This window comes from Photinus pyralis, unplaced genomic scaffold (assembly GCF_008802855.1).
Source record: "Photinus pyralis isolate 1611_PpyrPB1 unplaced genomic scaffold, Ppyr1.3 Ppyr1.4_unclustered_Scaffold5186, whole genome shotgun sequence".
Taxonomy (NCBI): Eukaryota; Metazoa; Arthropoda; class Insecta; order Coleoptera; family Lampyridae; genus Photinus; species Photinus pyralis.
Window position 1 is genome coordinate 125,536 of NW_022171727.1, and position 15,422 is coordinate 140,957.

The 15,422-nt window shown below is 36.4% G+C and overlaps 1 protein-coding gene across 2 annotated transcripts in view; it reads right to left on the bottom strand.

Annotated features, from left to right (window-relative positions):
* Positions 1 to 15,422, bottom strand: part of LOC116182409 (neuropeptide F receptor) — a 48,007-nt gene that overhangs the window by 17,861 nt on the left and 14,724 nt on the right. For both annotated transcript variants that reach the window (XM_031502943.1, XM_031502942.1), the window contains exons 2-3: positions 11,917 to 12,159; positions 6,786 to 7,046 (exon numbers count right to left, since the gene is read on the bottom strand). In XM_031502943.1, coding sequence (XP_031358803.1) covers positions 6,786 to 7,046; positions 11,917 to 12,159 — 504 coding nt within the window. The remainder of the gene's footprint in view (positions 1 to 6,785; positions 7,047 to 11,916; positions 12,160 to 15,422) is intronic.

The window sequence follows — 15,422 nt, forward strand, 5'->3', positions numbered from 1 at the left end:
TTAAATTTGAACTGCTTCTGTTCTTCTCTTCGCGAAGGCAAAGTCTTGACAATTCAGAATTGAACAGTAGGCGACTGCAAAGCAAATTTTCGTTTTTTACAGCTGATTTTACTGCTAGTGAAATCATCAACGTCTTTAAGCTAAAAGAAAATAAAATAAATCGTCTCTTTTTGCGGTTTTTGCAACACCCTACTACTCCACGGTCGCATGCTTCGGGTGCGGCAAGCAAGGCATCACAAATAGTCAGTGGCCCGCCTGCCGATAAAATGCAAATACGGACCAGATATCTCACCGAACTCACGAAAACTCGGAAGTGCTCGAGATATCTATTCTGTGCTTCGTTTGTGAATCATGATTTGAACATTAACCTGACCGCCGGAGAGCTACGGCTACAGACTTACTAGTCATATCACCACTGTACAGATAGTGCTTGTAGCGCAGACCAAAAAATGAATATATTAACGAGATAAAAAGTAGATTAAAGTTCCACCTCACTTTACATTTTTCTCTATATATAACCTTTACTTTGAGTTCTGACATATCCTAATTTGTGGTCAAGTTCTTTTCTAGCTACTTTTATTTCAGTATCAACAACAGTAAAAATATACGGTTATAGGTTTACACCAAAATGCATTTTATGGCTAACAAAATTGAACCCATTTACGTGAATATTCTCATTGGCTGAAATACACTGACTTAAATAGAAAACAAAATCAAATCCTTGCTAAATGGGTCAATATTTCCGCTCCCAATCCGATGGGTTACTAACTTTCTCCAACCTCCAACTGCCACCGCTTCAAATTGTTCCGAAAAGTGAGAAATTTTCATTAATTAAAATTGTCACCTAATTGTGGCGAAAAACTTATCTGGACTTAACGTTCAAAATAATCCTTCCACGCCGGAACATGTGTTCTCGGTTTAAATTTCCCGTCCATTAGTTTTTCGGTAATCCTTTGCCCAAAAAATCTCTTCTCCCCTCCCTCTTTGTTTTAATCTATCAACACACCCACAAAATGGCGCTAAGTAATTAAATCTACTATTCTTAAGAACGAATTAATCTGATTCCTCTGATCAACTAATTACCCGGAGCACTGGAGTCACAAGTCAAAACCTTGCGGCCGGTGGATTTTGCAATTCTCCGTTTCCCAGCAGTTTGGGGCACGTAAGACAATCTTATCTACTCTCAATTCATGACAGACAGACGTCCGAAACTTCCAAACACCACTAAACGATCACAACGCATATAGAACTCAATTGCCAAATTTATCAAGAACTTATAGGCACTTTTCAAAATCAGGATTGGCTAACATCCTGGAATAATCAATGGAAAGGTGCTGTATACCTTCTAATACCTAACACATAAAACAGCGTACCCTCCAGAATAAACACCAGTTGGAATTACACCACCACTCATCAACTTATACCCCCGAAAACCATAGGCGAAATAAAAACACGTGCTTAGAAAAATTGAAGATGCTGTGATAGTAATTAATAACAATTGTAATGGCCAGTAATTCTCCGTTCAGAGGCATAACACTTTATACCAAAACGTATATGTATAGGAATAGTTAATATATCGAATATAATATTCGTATAGCGTCGCAACACCTTCTGTTTATATTCAAATGCAGGTAGTTTGGTTCGGCCGGTAAATTGCCTATGAATTTTACGTGCAGAATACGTTATGAATTACCTTCCCTGCTCTATATCCCTATAGAACTAATTTCAAGATAGCATCAGCAATGAAACGTATGTGTCATATACGGTAAGCTCGATGACGACGTTATTATAACCAGCACCACTCTGATTGAACTTCTTTACTGAAATAGAACCCGAAAGAACTACAAAGCTTAAAACTGATAAGGGAGGGCAGAATGAACGTTTAAATGAGCTGAAGTTAAATGTTTACTTCGTTAACCATTAACAGCTTAATCAGAGATCTCTGTGACGAAGTTGGCACAATACTTTATTGCCTATACAAACTAAGTTATTACATCATTAAGGGAAAGATAAACACATAATCACAAACTACTTGTTTATGCCATTTGTATATGCCAAAGGAAACTTGGATCTAATCTAATCTAAATCTGAGCTTATTCATCAGTCTTGGCACAAATCTGAAATGAATTAATTGAAAGTATAGAAATAGAGGACACACGCTCGTATTCTTTCACTCGGTTTAACAAGTAAAGAGCATGGCAGATACATTCATTTTTTTTAGAGACTCTTATAACCAATAAACGAAACATAATTGAGCAGAAACTTACCCCTACTTAAAGGAGCGTCTGAACTAGCTTCCGTTAAGCATTAACGAAAAAGGCTGCCTGCTATTAATTAACTTGTAGAACAAAGGGCCGATTGATTTCACAAATTACAAGTTGAAACAGAAATCTTTGTTTGTACTAAAGTTTTTCCTTAGTATTTTCTCAAGTATTTCGTTTTCATTCTCTGTGCTTGAGGGGCGAAGACGCCGCTGCTCCTAATTGAAATTGCCTGAAAGGAACTCATTATTTTCAATCATCCTCCTCGAAAATTTCACTCATACTCTACGCTTTCACCCCTGTGAAAAATGAAAACGGACCAAACAAGTAAGTCTATAAGTTTGAAGAGATTTTATTCGTATCTAAACAATAATTATAGAGCGAATTGCTAGTGACTGTAATAAAATGTACTCTAAATCCTATTTTGCAAAATCCCCGGAATTTTTGTTGACACGGTAATAGCGCGAAATACCTACGGCTTTCTGCGGTTCGGGGAACCACGAATAGCGAGATAAGTTTCCAGCTGAAAGCACCATAAGCTTCGTATTAACTTTTGCAGGCGCGTCTATACAGAAACTCCTGTTTTATAATACTGATTATTGAATTAGGTACAACATTAATTTAACCGATTTGTCAATATGTTTTTCTGAAATAAAAAGGAGAGCGTCTCGGAATTATTATCGGTAAAAGATTGATTGCACAAATCTAACTTTTTCTCAACTTCGATGAAGTAGACAATCATTTCCGTAATAATATAGCCTTCTAAAAATGGGAAATGTCTACCCGTATTATAAATCACTGTGCGATTACGACTCACATAACTTTGCTTTGTTGTAATCCATGTAATCAATCAACCAGAATTTGGCGCCATCCATGATTTTGGCATTTAAAATGTCTCTTTGTTATAATAATTTGTAACTTGACCCTCTACTGACCGCTAATATGGTGTACAAAATTGGCTACATTTCAGGTTTGATCTGACAGCGACGTTTTCTTAGGTCGCTTAGTCACGTTCGAGAAATTAGAGAAATACCAAAGCTCTCAGTAGTTTCTATACTATTATGGTTGCTTTGCACCTAATTACTTCGAAAAACAAACTTTAGAGCTACTGAAGGAATCCCCTTTTAAAGGTTGCGTATACGCATACCAATTGTTAGTATTTCCATTGTATTTAAAATAATATTATGGCATTTCGTTATAGCGCACGATGGTTAACGAATAAACTTGATACCACGTGCACCCCCATTTGGAAAATGAAGCCATATGCCTTTTAGAAAGCGATACCGATAATGCACTTGCAATTACATGGAGTAGATAATTATAGAAGCATAGGCAAATTGGGACAATTGTCATATATTTTCGTGCCTGAAGTAACATTATACTTTGTGCCCCCCCTCCATTACCTTGGGATTATTATTTTATTAAATTGACGACTGACCCTCACATTTTTTCCTCAAGTCCCTCTCAAATCCTTTTCAATTTCCTTTGAACCATCCCCATCGTCTCACTTTCTTTCGGATACTCCCACCTAATTCGTCTTAAGTTCTTCTTAAGTTACTTTTACGTTCACTGCCTAATTTCTTTCTTAATTTTTCGCTATGCAAACATCAAATTTTCCATAAAGCGCCAATAAAACCCATTCAAAGCTTGGTCAAGCCTTCCTAAATTATTTTCATTTTTTATTTTGCCTTTATTTTTGAGTGGGCGGGGTTTCAGCCAAGGCTGCTCTACCAACCCAACCCTTGTTATAGCAGATGTTAAATTGACACTAACAGATTTCAATGAGTAGACTAAGTCTCTCTTTGGCAGTAAGAGTGGATAAAATGATATATTTAATAGCAAATGTAGATAAAGCAAAACAAATGGCATCTGTCATTCTTATTGAAAATGGGACGCGGAGCAAGAAATAAAATAGAAGTTCGTAACAGAAAACAATACTGTTTCCATGGAAATGACGGATGAACCCAATCGTGCTATTTTCAGCTGTAAACTAAAGTTGTGTATTATACATGACGATAACGGAAAACTAACCACCTCAATGGTTAAAACATCCCTCTGTCTTATGTAAGAAATAATTATTACTTCCCCTCAAGCCGTTCTAAACGTCCTCTGAAACATCTCCCAAGATCCCCTCCATTTCATCTCAAGTTTCTATCAAATTCTTTGCAAGATGTTCTCAAGTTCTTAATTCTTATGTTCTCTGCAAATTCTACTCATGTTCCCGTAAAGTTCTTTATCTATCTCAAATCCTGAAATTCGTTTTGTTTCCCTCAAAATTCTTCTTATGCGTTTTTCATCATTGATTTACTTGCAATTGGAACCAAGTGATTTTACCAAAAAATTAAGCATTGGATTTAAATAAGCTGATACATGTTGTCAAAATTTAAAGTTCTTTTCTCTCTCTCTCTGCTCGAACATATCAAAAAATGTCAATGTGACATGAGATTATGTGTTTCGTGATTGACATTATTAGAATGGCGCGGGATGAGTTTTCTGTGATGAGTCCCACAATATCATTTAATCTTTTTAGGGTGTTACCCCACCTAAGAGGATAACATGAGCATTTTGCGAGTGAAGTAAAATAGGGGTTTCTATTTTATTTACGAGTTCTAACTCTCTTACTTTACTTTACTTTATTTATTTATCAAAACATGGAATTTTCTTATAAAAGCTAATGTAATGTACTATATAAGGTAATGTAATGTTATTGTTTAGAAAAACACTGGAACCACTGGAACTTTATTATTTTATTAATATTATCTCATGTCTTTCCCAGAACAAGGTGACTCCAGAGTTTCCACGGTGATTTTATAACTAAGCACTGTAACCTTATATAGCCACTTCTTTATCGAACAAATTAACTATATTTCGACGCCTTCCAATAATATTCAAAACTCAAACCTCAAAATCTATCACATTTACAACGAAATTATATGTATATCGGGTGGTGTACGGTAAGTAGGAACATAGGAATTAAACATGGGAAATTATTTTTATGCAATATCTTGCTCTCTTGTATGTTTTACAGAAAGAATTGTAGAGTTTAAAATTGTTCAGAATTAAAAGGTTCATACAAAACTGTTTTAACATGTTTTATTAAGCTTTTGGTATACCCGCAAATTTAAAAATAAATTTCAACATTTCTGTTATTAGTAACAATTCATAAAACAACAAAAGTCGTGGCTATTGCTACTAATAACAGAAAGCTTTATATTTTGTATGCACCTTTTAATTCTGAACAACTTTAAACTCTATAGTTTTTTCTGTAAAATGTGCAGGAGCGCAGGATATTGCATAAAACTAATTTCCCATGTTAAACCCCTATGTTCCTACTTACCGTGCACCACCCGGTATATTATATGTTGTGTTACAAGTTGATGTTTTCTGTGTAGCACAACAAACACCGCGCATTCTGAAAGCACATGGTATGCTATATTTAATGTTATTTAAATATTGAATTACGCCAATGACTCAATTCTTTTTGTGCATCAATCATACGCATATTTTATGTTGTCGTGCAGCAAATTGACTACTCTTTTCAAAGATTAGAAAAACATAGACATTGAATTTGAAAAACAAAAGTTACGTCTCGTACAAAATTATGTGGCCATTTTTTCGAATCTTGTCAAATAAAAGAGATAATCGGATGTCTATTCCATCCCTTTAAAGATTCAAATAGATGTCTCGTGCTTAAATATTATTAATTCTGTTGATCCGTGGCGAAAATCATTTCAAGTGCCTTAAAAATTTGGTAAGTAATCCTTTTGGAGTTTAAGGAATTTGATCGTGACCATTGTTTGCTTTACAATGTGGAATTTGAAATTTTTTTATTGTGCAGGGATACGGATGTGTACTGGGAGAGCTAAGGTTCAGGTGTTCCGTGTATGGTTCATTTTGGCTGGGTCACACACAGCATTTTCATTTGCTCGCCCAACGTGGAGTATTGCATTGATTTTTTATGTAACCCGAAGTTAAAGGGTCACACAAATATCTTCAAAACATCATTTTTAAAGAAGCTTTTAATGGTATCCAAAATGATAAAATGTTTTCTATCAATCTAAAAATCTTAAAATTGTTGTCAGTGGCGCACGTCTACATGGTCAAAGGGGGCATATATATGTACTTTATAATGTCAACTATTAATTTTTGAAACGTATTGTTCAAGTGCACATCTTTTTGGATATAGAAACATAAAAAATGTAGGTATTATGTCACAAATATAATGCCAAGAACACTTGATGAAGTTAAAAGACACATCAGTGCTGCTAAGCTAACAATAAACATGGGCATGTTTTAAAATCTGTGGTCTGAGCGAGATTACCGTTTGGGCGTGTGTCGCATGGGGCACACATTGAACATTTGTAATTTGGACAGACATAAAGTCAAACTTGCATAAAAGCCAAGAAAATTCCACATTACTGGCTTTGGGTAAATGATATTGCAAACGCTTTTCTGCAATATCATTCTATATCATTCTCCGCTACCACTACAACATCTACAATAGGTAGGTAAATATTTACTTACCGATACAATAATGATGGGTAAGATGTATTGCACGACAAGTGAAAATATGGAGTAATAGGCACGTCCGTGCGCAATGGGCCAATCTTCTATACAAAAATTTAGTCCATCAAGTTCAGTGCCGTTCAGCTTAAAATCGTGATGAGCTAAACGTTTGTATATAAATATGGGCGACGCTAACACCATTGCTATCATCCATATAATAAGTAGGATTATTGCCGCTCCAAACAGCTGGAGATTTTCCTTCGTTGGATAGACTATGACCTGCAAAGAAAAAATACGACTGTTATCTAACGATGAGAAGGTACTGATAAAAATAATTAAATATATAGCTCGCTGAAAACGTTTTACTTTTTATTCACAAATTCCTTTTTGACCTAATTAAAATACGTTATCATTTTGTAGCCGCTTTTCATAAAGAAACTGCCCTTCGCGTTTTCCAATTTTTTGTCGAGTAACTCGAGAAATAATTATATAAAACAAAACATATTGATTTCATGCTTTGAAGTTCTCGCCATCGAACGAATCTTTTTTTTTATTTTTGCCTATTCGAATTACGTGCTGAAAGCAGTGTTTCGTAACAGATGGCGAAACGTTCCACATTAATTTCTCTAAATTACATTTTGCCGTAACTACGTTTCAATCTCGGAATTAAATTAAAATACATCTGCATATTTTACATCATTTAAAAAAATTACAAAGAATGCAAAACACGTTTTAGTCATTTTCACTTTTGTGGCATGGGTAAAAAGCCGAGATGTGGATGAAAAATGTGTAAGCTCTCTGCTATTTAATCATTATAACATGTCTCATTGTAACACGTTTAACGCAAAAAATAGACTAGAAGGATTTTCAGGAATTAGCTTTGGAGAGCATAGCCCTACTTCAAATGTGCCGTCATGTCATTCGTTAATTTCAAAACAATGAGCATAATGGTATTCTTGCAGGAAGACTATATCTACCTATACCTATATGTTTCAACATGTAAATTTGAAGTAATTTTTAGTACGTAACCACTACACGCTTCAATCTTATATCACGCCTTTTAAACCACTTGTCAATTTTCCCATTTACAATTTTATTAATTAAGTTTTCAAGTATTAGGGGAGGTTCTGAGTTGCTACTTAAGTACTTACTCTTACTGTAATTTACCCAATTTGGAGTAATACCAGCGAAATTTCAATCTACTACTAATAGATAGTTCAAAATTCTAAAAACCGTTTCGATAGTATGAAAGGGGCCCTAATCTAAACGTACCCAAATAATATGCGTTCTCCAAGTACCTTGAGATTTTAAATTACAGTCTATCCCCTGAGATACATAATTTTAAGCTCTTTTCCTTTCGAAATGATTTTGTTGATATGTCGACAAAGTAGTCGAAAGCAGAACTCAACACGAAATTGATGCTTTCTCGTGAGCCTTTGCGCACCAGGAAAATGAGGTGTAACATACAGTGTGTAAATTTTACCTCGCTGAACATACAAATCTCCTATGTTCAATTTTTAAATATACAAATCAAATGCCCCTTAAGATATGCCACCAATCTTACCTACTTTCACAATGTTTCAAATGATTTTCAATAGACGTCAATATCTGAATTATTTCTTCAATTAAGATTATTACTTATATTGTTAATAAAATGTAAAAAAAAAGTAGAAAAAAATGGATTGCTGCTGCTAAATACCCCGACAAGAAAATTGCATAATTCACAGCAGCATTAAAAAATTTCATTTTGATGGTTAAATTGTTAATGAACGTTACACCAGAAAAAGAACTTGTCGTGTTTTAATTGTAGTAATGGAAGCTTACGTAGAAGAAAATCCAATTACATCACTCTTTGAAATTTAGCTAGAGAATTTGAAATTTGACATACGTTCGTATTGAATTCGACAATTCGCAGCAAATGACAATAGCTGAAAAACACTATGAAACCACTTTAAAGACAGTTTCATAGTTATAAGTCTAATCTACGCATCTAAAATAACTAAGATTCTTTTGTTTACACTGCTATCAACCTGTGCGTAGCGTGGGTTGCATAACTGTTAGGCATCCCAGTGCATTGACGTGTATATTTAAGAACGCACTGTATAAGTATGTAAAAGAGAATGAAGTGGTAGAAGCTCCAAAATATACGTATTTTTTTCGACTTTCTCTCAGAAATCATAGTGTGTGGATGGGTATACCAGCGATTTTATCAAGATGTTTTAGTATACCTTTTTCGAAGTTCCTATCCTAAGCCTAAAATGAGGATTGGAAAAAATTCTGATCTCAACGACATTTGGTAAACCAATGGTTGCCAACCTACTATTTGGATATTTATGAAAGATGCACTGCAATTTTTCGCTTGCGAACCAACGTTTTTATCGGAACATGAAGACGACGCGAGGGAGATTTGAACTACCTGAATCCCTCTATCTCTCTTGTTCTGGGTCCTCAACAGACTTGCGCCCAATTACAGAGTGGCCCGCATAATGCTTTTTAGAGGTATGAGCGGGAAGCAGTAAGCGGACGCAAATGGGACGTAAATAAATCAAAAGTCTTAAAGTTCCTAAAGGAATAAACGTAAAGGTGAGAGAAGAGCGCTTGAGGGAAGCGTGAAATAGGCTTGCAGGAATCGTGGAGAAAGTGTGAAGAACACGTGAAGGAGGTCTCAAAGAAGTGAAGAAAGTTTAAAGGAGACGTGAGTGAGCCTTGAAGAAGATATAACGGGTGGTGAAAGAAATATAAAAGAACGTTGAGAAAAGCTTGGCGCGTAAAATAAAGGTGAAGGAAGCCTGAAAGAGGGCGTAAGGAGCGTAGGTTTTCCATATTCATGAAACAGAGAATGTATGTGAACCGACCTATGAGGAGCAACGAACCACGTGCACTTTTATTGTTTTGGGAAGTTTAAAAAAAACTTTCTGAAAGAGGTTAAAATGTCCTATAACCCAGTAAAATCAACCCTGACGCTGGAAATCATTTTAATCGACAATATGCATTCCAAATAAGTGTTAAATGAGTTTGCGACGCTTTCTGACTTGTGCCAAACTTTTGAGAACCGAAAAACCAAGAAATTTTTAGACTTTTTAGCGCGCTTATAACCCGAAAACGGAGCACCTTACATAAACAAGATTAAACAGCATACATTTTCGCGTCAGACGGTCTATTAAAAATTAATATCAGTTCAGTGGTTTAGCCACAATCGACCGTCAAAATGAGCCTAGAAATTTGACCAGCCTAGCTAGGATTGCAACAGAGCACTCATTATATCAATGCGGAGTCATCAGCTATCATTTTTGCCCCTGCTTTAGTTAGAGATGAGTTGCTTGATCTAATAACAATTATCTTAAATAACTCGAATATTACTCCATCAGATGAAGTAAAAAATTTAGGTTTTATCGGACCATACGCTAAGGTTTGCGAGGCACATAAATAATAAAATAAAAGCGGCTTACCTGGTACGTAAATTATACTCGAATAAAGATATTTTAAACAGAAAACTTAATATTTTACTTTGCGAATCCCTGGTTCTTTCGATATTCAATTATGGAGATAGGTATATTGTATGGCCCTTGTCTAGACTCCACGACTATAACGCGAATACAACGGGTGCAAAATACTTGCATTCGATTCATATTTAATCTAAAATATAGCTATCACATCTCTCAAAAATTACTTGAGCTACAAACGTAGTTGGCGGCGGGTTGTATGGAATACTGGTGAAATGTCTCCTCCATCCTTGATAAGTACATCCAGTACGCCAAAAAACGCTTTGGGTCTAATTGCACAGCCATAGAAAAGTCTTCATTATTGGGGAAAACATTGATCTCTGGTTTTGCTGACTGACCACATAGCAAATGAAAGTGAGCAGGAAAACCTGTCACCAATATGTTCCTGGAAAAGGTAACCTAGATACAACCATTTACACACCCAACAGTTCTAAACTCTCTAAAGAAACCAAAAAGCATTTGTTAGTCCTTCACGCCTTCGGCGGCTGTGACACCACCGCTACATTTATGAAAGCACTCTTTTAGGCGAAATTCGCGCAGCAATGGGTTTCAGCTTGCTGAGTAATTGTACCTAATGCGGAAAATCTCAATACTCTGTGGTACTTCGTTGTCGAGATCTTGATCCACTTCCACTTGAGGGCTTTCACAGACTAAGCGATGCAGGAATCAGACGATAGTACGAATAGAATGCCGAAAACCCGAAAGTTCGACGATATTCCGTTGCCGAGATCTCGATCGATTTGTAAAACAGCCAGAAGGCGCCCGAACCACCGACAGTTAGTGGAACTATAAGCTCCTTTTTGAGTATCAAAAATGCGTAAAAACCGGTCTGGTAGGTACGATTTCAAAAATGAAAGAACCTGATATTCGGATTTACAATTTCACCGAAGAGGTTCAAAGAGTAGTATAATAGGATGTATGTTTTTACTTGATCATACATAATATATCTCCCATTTCTAAATAATTTGCTTCATGACTGCATAGCCTTGCATAATCAAGTAGTATTCCAGTTCAAGTAGACGGTCGATTACATTTCCATTACCATTACCGTATCCCATTTTAAAGATTTCTATGATGTTTCACGAATAAATAGTATGGGATAATGTGTTACATCAAACTATTTGTTACAATTTAGTTTAATAATTTTCTAGCATTTTCACTATTACATTCTATTTACTACGTTCACCATTTTACGGTCAATGTAAAGAGCTTTCTAACTATGCGTGATAGATTGAGATCCATATCCACACCACTGAAGCGTTGTGAGTATTTCTGGCTTTCAATATGATAAGTGTACTGGTACATTAGAGCTTTTTTTAAAAATTCACGTTCTTTATTTGTATATATTTCTCCAGGATTGTGCTCTTGACTATACCTTTTTAACGATTTAGCAAACGACTATTTTATTCTATTATAAAACGTTGGATCATCTTACAAAGGACTGAAGCTCGTGAGAGATATCTGAGCACATTCTTAGGTGAATTTTTTTAGTTCTGGGTTACAATCGATATTGCCAGTTTTTGTTTCAACACAATTAAAGCTGCGTGAAGTTGAGCAAGCAGGAAAAAAGGAATCTCTGTTGCATGTATCTTAATGGATTCCACTCGAAATGTATCGTAATATAATGTAAGTAGAACATTACTAACCTGATATCGATCTAATGCAATCGCCGTAATAGATATTGTAGATACAAATATACTCGTCGCTTGAAGTGCTCCTATCATTCTACAGATAAAGGAGTGATTCCCTAGAGGCCAGTGCTTAGTCAAAATTTCCATCAGCGTAAGAGGCATCGTGACAGTACAGAGCAACAGATCGGAAACCGCCAGGTTAACAATGAACAGATTCCTTGGCGTTCGCATCGCTGGCTTTCTGACCACTGACAGAATCTGTAACAGAGAGAGACATAAATTTACCTAATGAAATTTCGAGGGAGTTAAGAGTGGTTCGTGTGCCGGCATTTTAGACATCTTATTACTTTCAGACATTTAAATTGGACGTTAAAGCCATTAGAGAACGGTTTCGTTCCAAATATTACATCAGAAATGATACAGGAAGATGTGTTTTCACCAGCTATTAGTTTAATTACTTGTTAATATCCAGCTTTGAGACACTGCGTTCAGTTTTTATGTTGTCTCAAATGAGTAATAAAACACACCACCCGCATAGTGCTTCCGTGCTGGTTAGGAATGTCGCCTTTAAGTTTATGGAAGTTGTAATTGGGTGCTTGTACTTATAATTAGTCTACCATGCATTATAAAGATGCGTCAATGTGGACAAGGAACAACAATAAACATCCTCATCTGTATAAGTCAGTGCGCTGAAACTATTCTGACGAGAGCAGAGAATGTTCTTTGTGCTCGCTACGAAACATCGCTACCCTAACTGATAAGCAAGGGCAAGCTAAAACCCTTTTCATAGAAAAAAGTTTCCCTATTATCTATATTGGCATTCTATACTGTTGAATGATGTTGGTTGGTATCAGGGAAATATAAGCATTGGTTCATTGCATTTCAGGTCAAGCGAAACACATTTGCATGCTGTTAAGGAAATTTGGAAGTACAATATTATATTTCTATAGATTTTTAATTGTGACATAGAAATATTCTCTAAAAATAGGTGAACTTCTTTCGTGAGTTCATTTTGTTACAACCCAAAGCCTTGGAGTTAGTTGTTAGAGGCAGTCATGAATTCACTCCCACACTTCCGGAAAGCTGAGATTGCAAATTATTGTGGTGATATACCCCTACGGTTAGGCAACTCATCTTACATCCTGAATAGAAAAGCAGTATGGAAACTAATACGAAATAGTAGGAAAGTGTACGATGCCAAACGTGGATTTACCTGTCGTAGGGACCTATTGAACTTTGTAGATTAGATGGTCGAAAGAGAAAAAGTTATATGATCTATATCCCTCCACCGGTGGGGGGCGTGGCTACTGCATGTTTTTAGTGATGTATAAAAAAAATAGTCACTTGAAAATATGTACTCGAGCGCGTTAGAGATTGATAGTGTATATTTGCCTCACCCGTCTCTGATATTGGAGGTATCTTAATCTGCCGGTTTGTATGGTAAGGAAGGGTAGAAAATTGGATTTATTTGAGCGCATTGTACATATAATAATTCATCACACGAATGCCTGGCCTATCATTCAGCTGATTTGCTTCACTGCTGAACGCATACTTTTTATTGACGATTTGTGCTGTTATTGTTGAATTATTTGCTTAAAAATTAAAAAAAATCCAACGCGCTCGAGAATGTCAAGGTAACGTTTTTTTTTTGCAAGTTTATCACCTCCCACTCCCTTGCATCACGCTCAAATCGTCAGATTATCGAAATGCACACTTTTAAACATGCGGTTAACCCACCTTACTTTAATCTGACGCGCTCGAGTAAATCCCAAAATCCCCTATTGGGCTCCCCTACTAAAAGCTGTATACAACAATCGTGATATGTCTTTGTCTTCAACCGTTTTGCACCGATGTCGAAGAACAGGAGATTTTATGACGAAGCTTGGTAGAAAATTAACGTGGGTCAATTGTTCATAATTTGTTATTATTTACATTATGGATAAAATGCTGATATTTGCTTATTGCAGCATAGTGTGCTCCAAACTTTTGTTTTGCGTACTATTACTGAATCATGTTTGTTTTTATGTATAGGTGGTTACCCCTTTATATAATTTTATTAAGCATTTGTGTATTCAAGTGTAAGTATATTATCAGTGTGATACTGTCCTGTATGTGTTGATTAACAATTTATTTCCGTAGAAAAAGGACCTCATCGCTGTATGTTTCTTTTTCATCTCGTGCAGACTACAGTGCTTTTGTCTTAGCAATACGAGAAAGGGGGCCTTCGAATTAACCTTTCTTCCGTTTCGTATGTGGTTTGGTTTGTGATAAACGCTGTAACATGAATACTGCTTGTGTTTTCACCTGTATTTTTTGGAGTTCGACATTAACGGTAGCTGGTTCTGGAGTAGAGTCATGCTCTTTTGATGTTTTTAGATCATTTTTACAAAAATGTAGCCTTTAATCTTTTGGCAGGCTGGTTGGCTGGCTGACAGCAAATGTGGGCCCGTAAAATAACGCTTGTAGAAAGACGAGGGGTGTAGGTGTACCTACCGAGGCCGCGTAATTAACAATTAATAATTAATGACGGGGATATATGGTGTGGGTTCGGAACCATCTGGATACCATCCCCGAGCGTGGTTTACTAACGTGATGATTTTTCCGTTTCTTTCTTCTACAGTTTTGGACGTGACGGATTTTGTTTTTTCGTAGGAGCGAAATTAATGGATTAATTACAAGGCTTGCGTCTTCCAGGGATGGTCGGCTTCAGACGCCCAAAAGTTACCTTCCGCTACGAATTTTTTCACGCGGTGTCAAGTTTCTTCAATCTCAAATCGCGGTCTCTCTTTTTCGTGTAACCAATGGAAGCTCGAGCTATGAGCAGTGTCTCAAAAATTGAGTAGAGGGATTCTAGCGAAGTCCACCAAAATGGCGCATTTATATGACTGTGGAGGCGTCAGAAGTTGATACCGACAAAGAGAATGGGGTAACACCGGACAAGACCTGAGTGATGGTGAAGTGAAAACTTTAAACGCAAATTGCGGCTGAGCGGGACGTTGAAAGTGGACCGAAAAGGGAGTGGAGTAGCCTCCGACAAAATCATATTGATGTGCTATGCACTAAATAAGAGTTTCACTGGCAAAAAAAAGGTGCCAAGGAGACAAAGGTGATCATGGACGTAAAATTACAGGAAATAGACAATTCGGTTCATAATTGGTCGAGATACCAAAGGAATCGATTAGACTGGCATTGCGTATTATATGTCTAGAGCTATGCCCATATTGAATTTCATGCAATTCGGTTCATAACTAACGGCAATGTCAAAAGAGCCTTCCTTATTTTTTGTCCTACATTCAGTTCACAAAATCCGATCTCGAAATTTGCTCAAGAATCCACCTGCACAATTTCATCGTAATCGGTTCACTCGTTTTCGAGATATCGTACTAACGAACCGACGGATGGACGGACAAGCACAGCAAAATTATAAACTCGCTAGGAGCTCGGTTAATAAGCGTTATTTATCACGATACACTTACAACGGTATGCTCTTGCGCATCTAGCGTGACGTCACGTGCGAACAA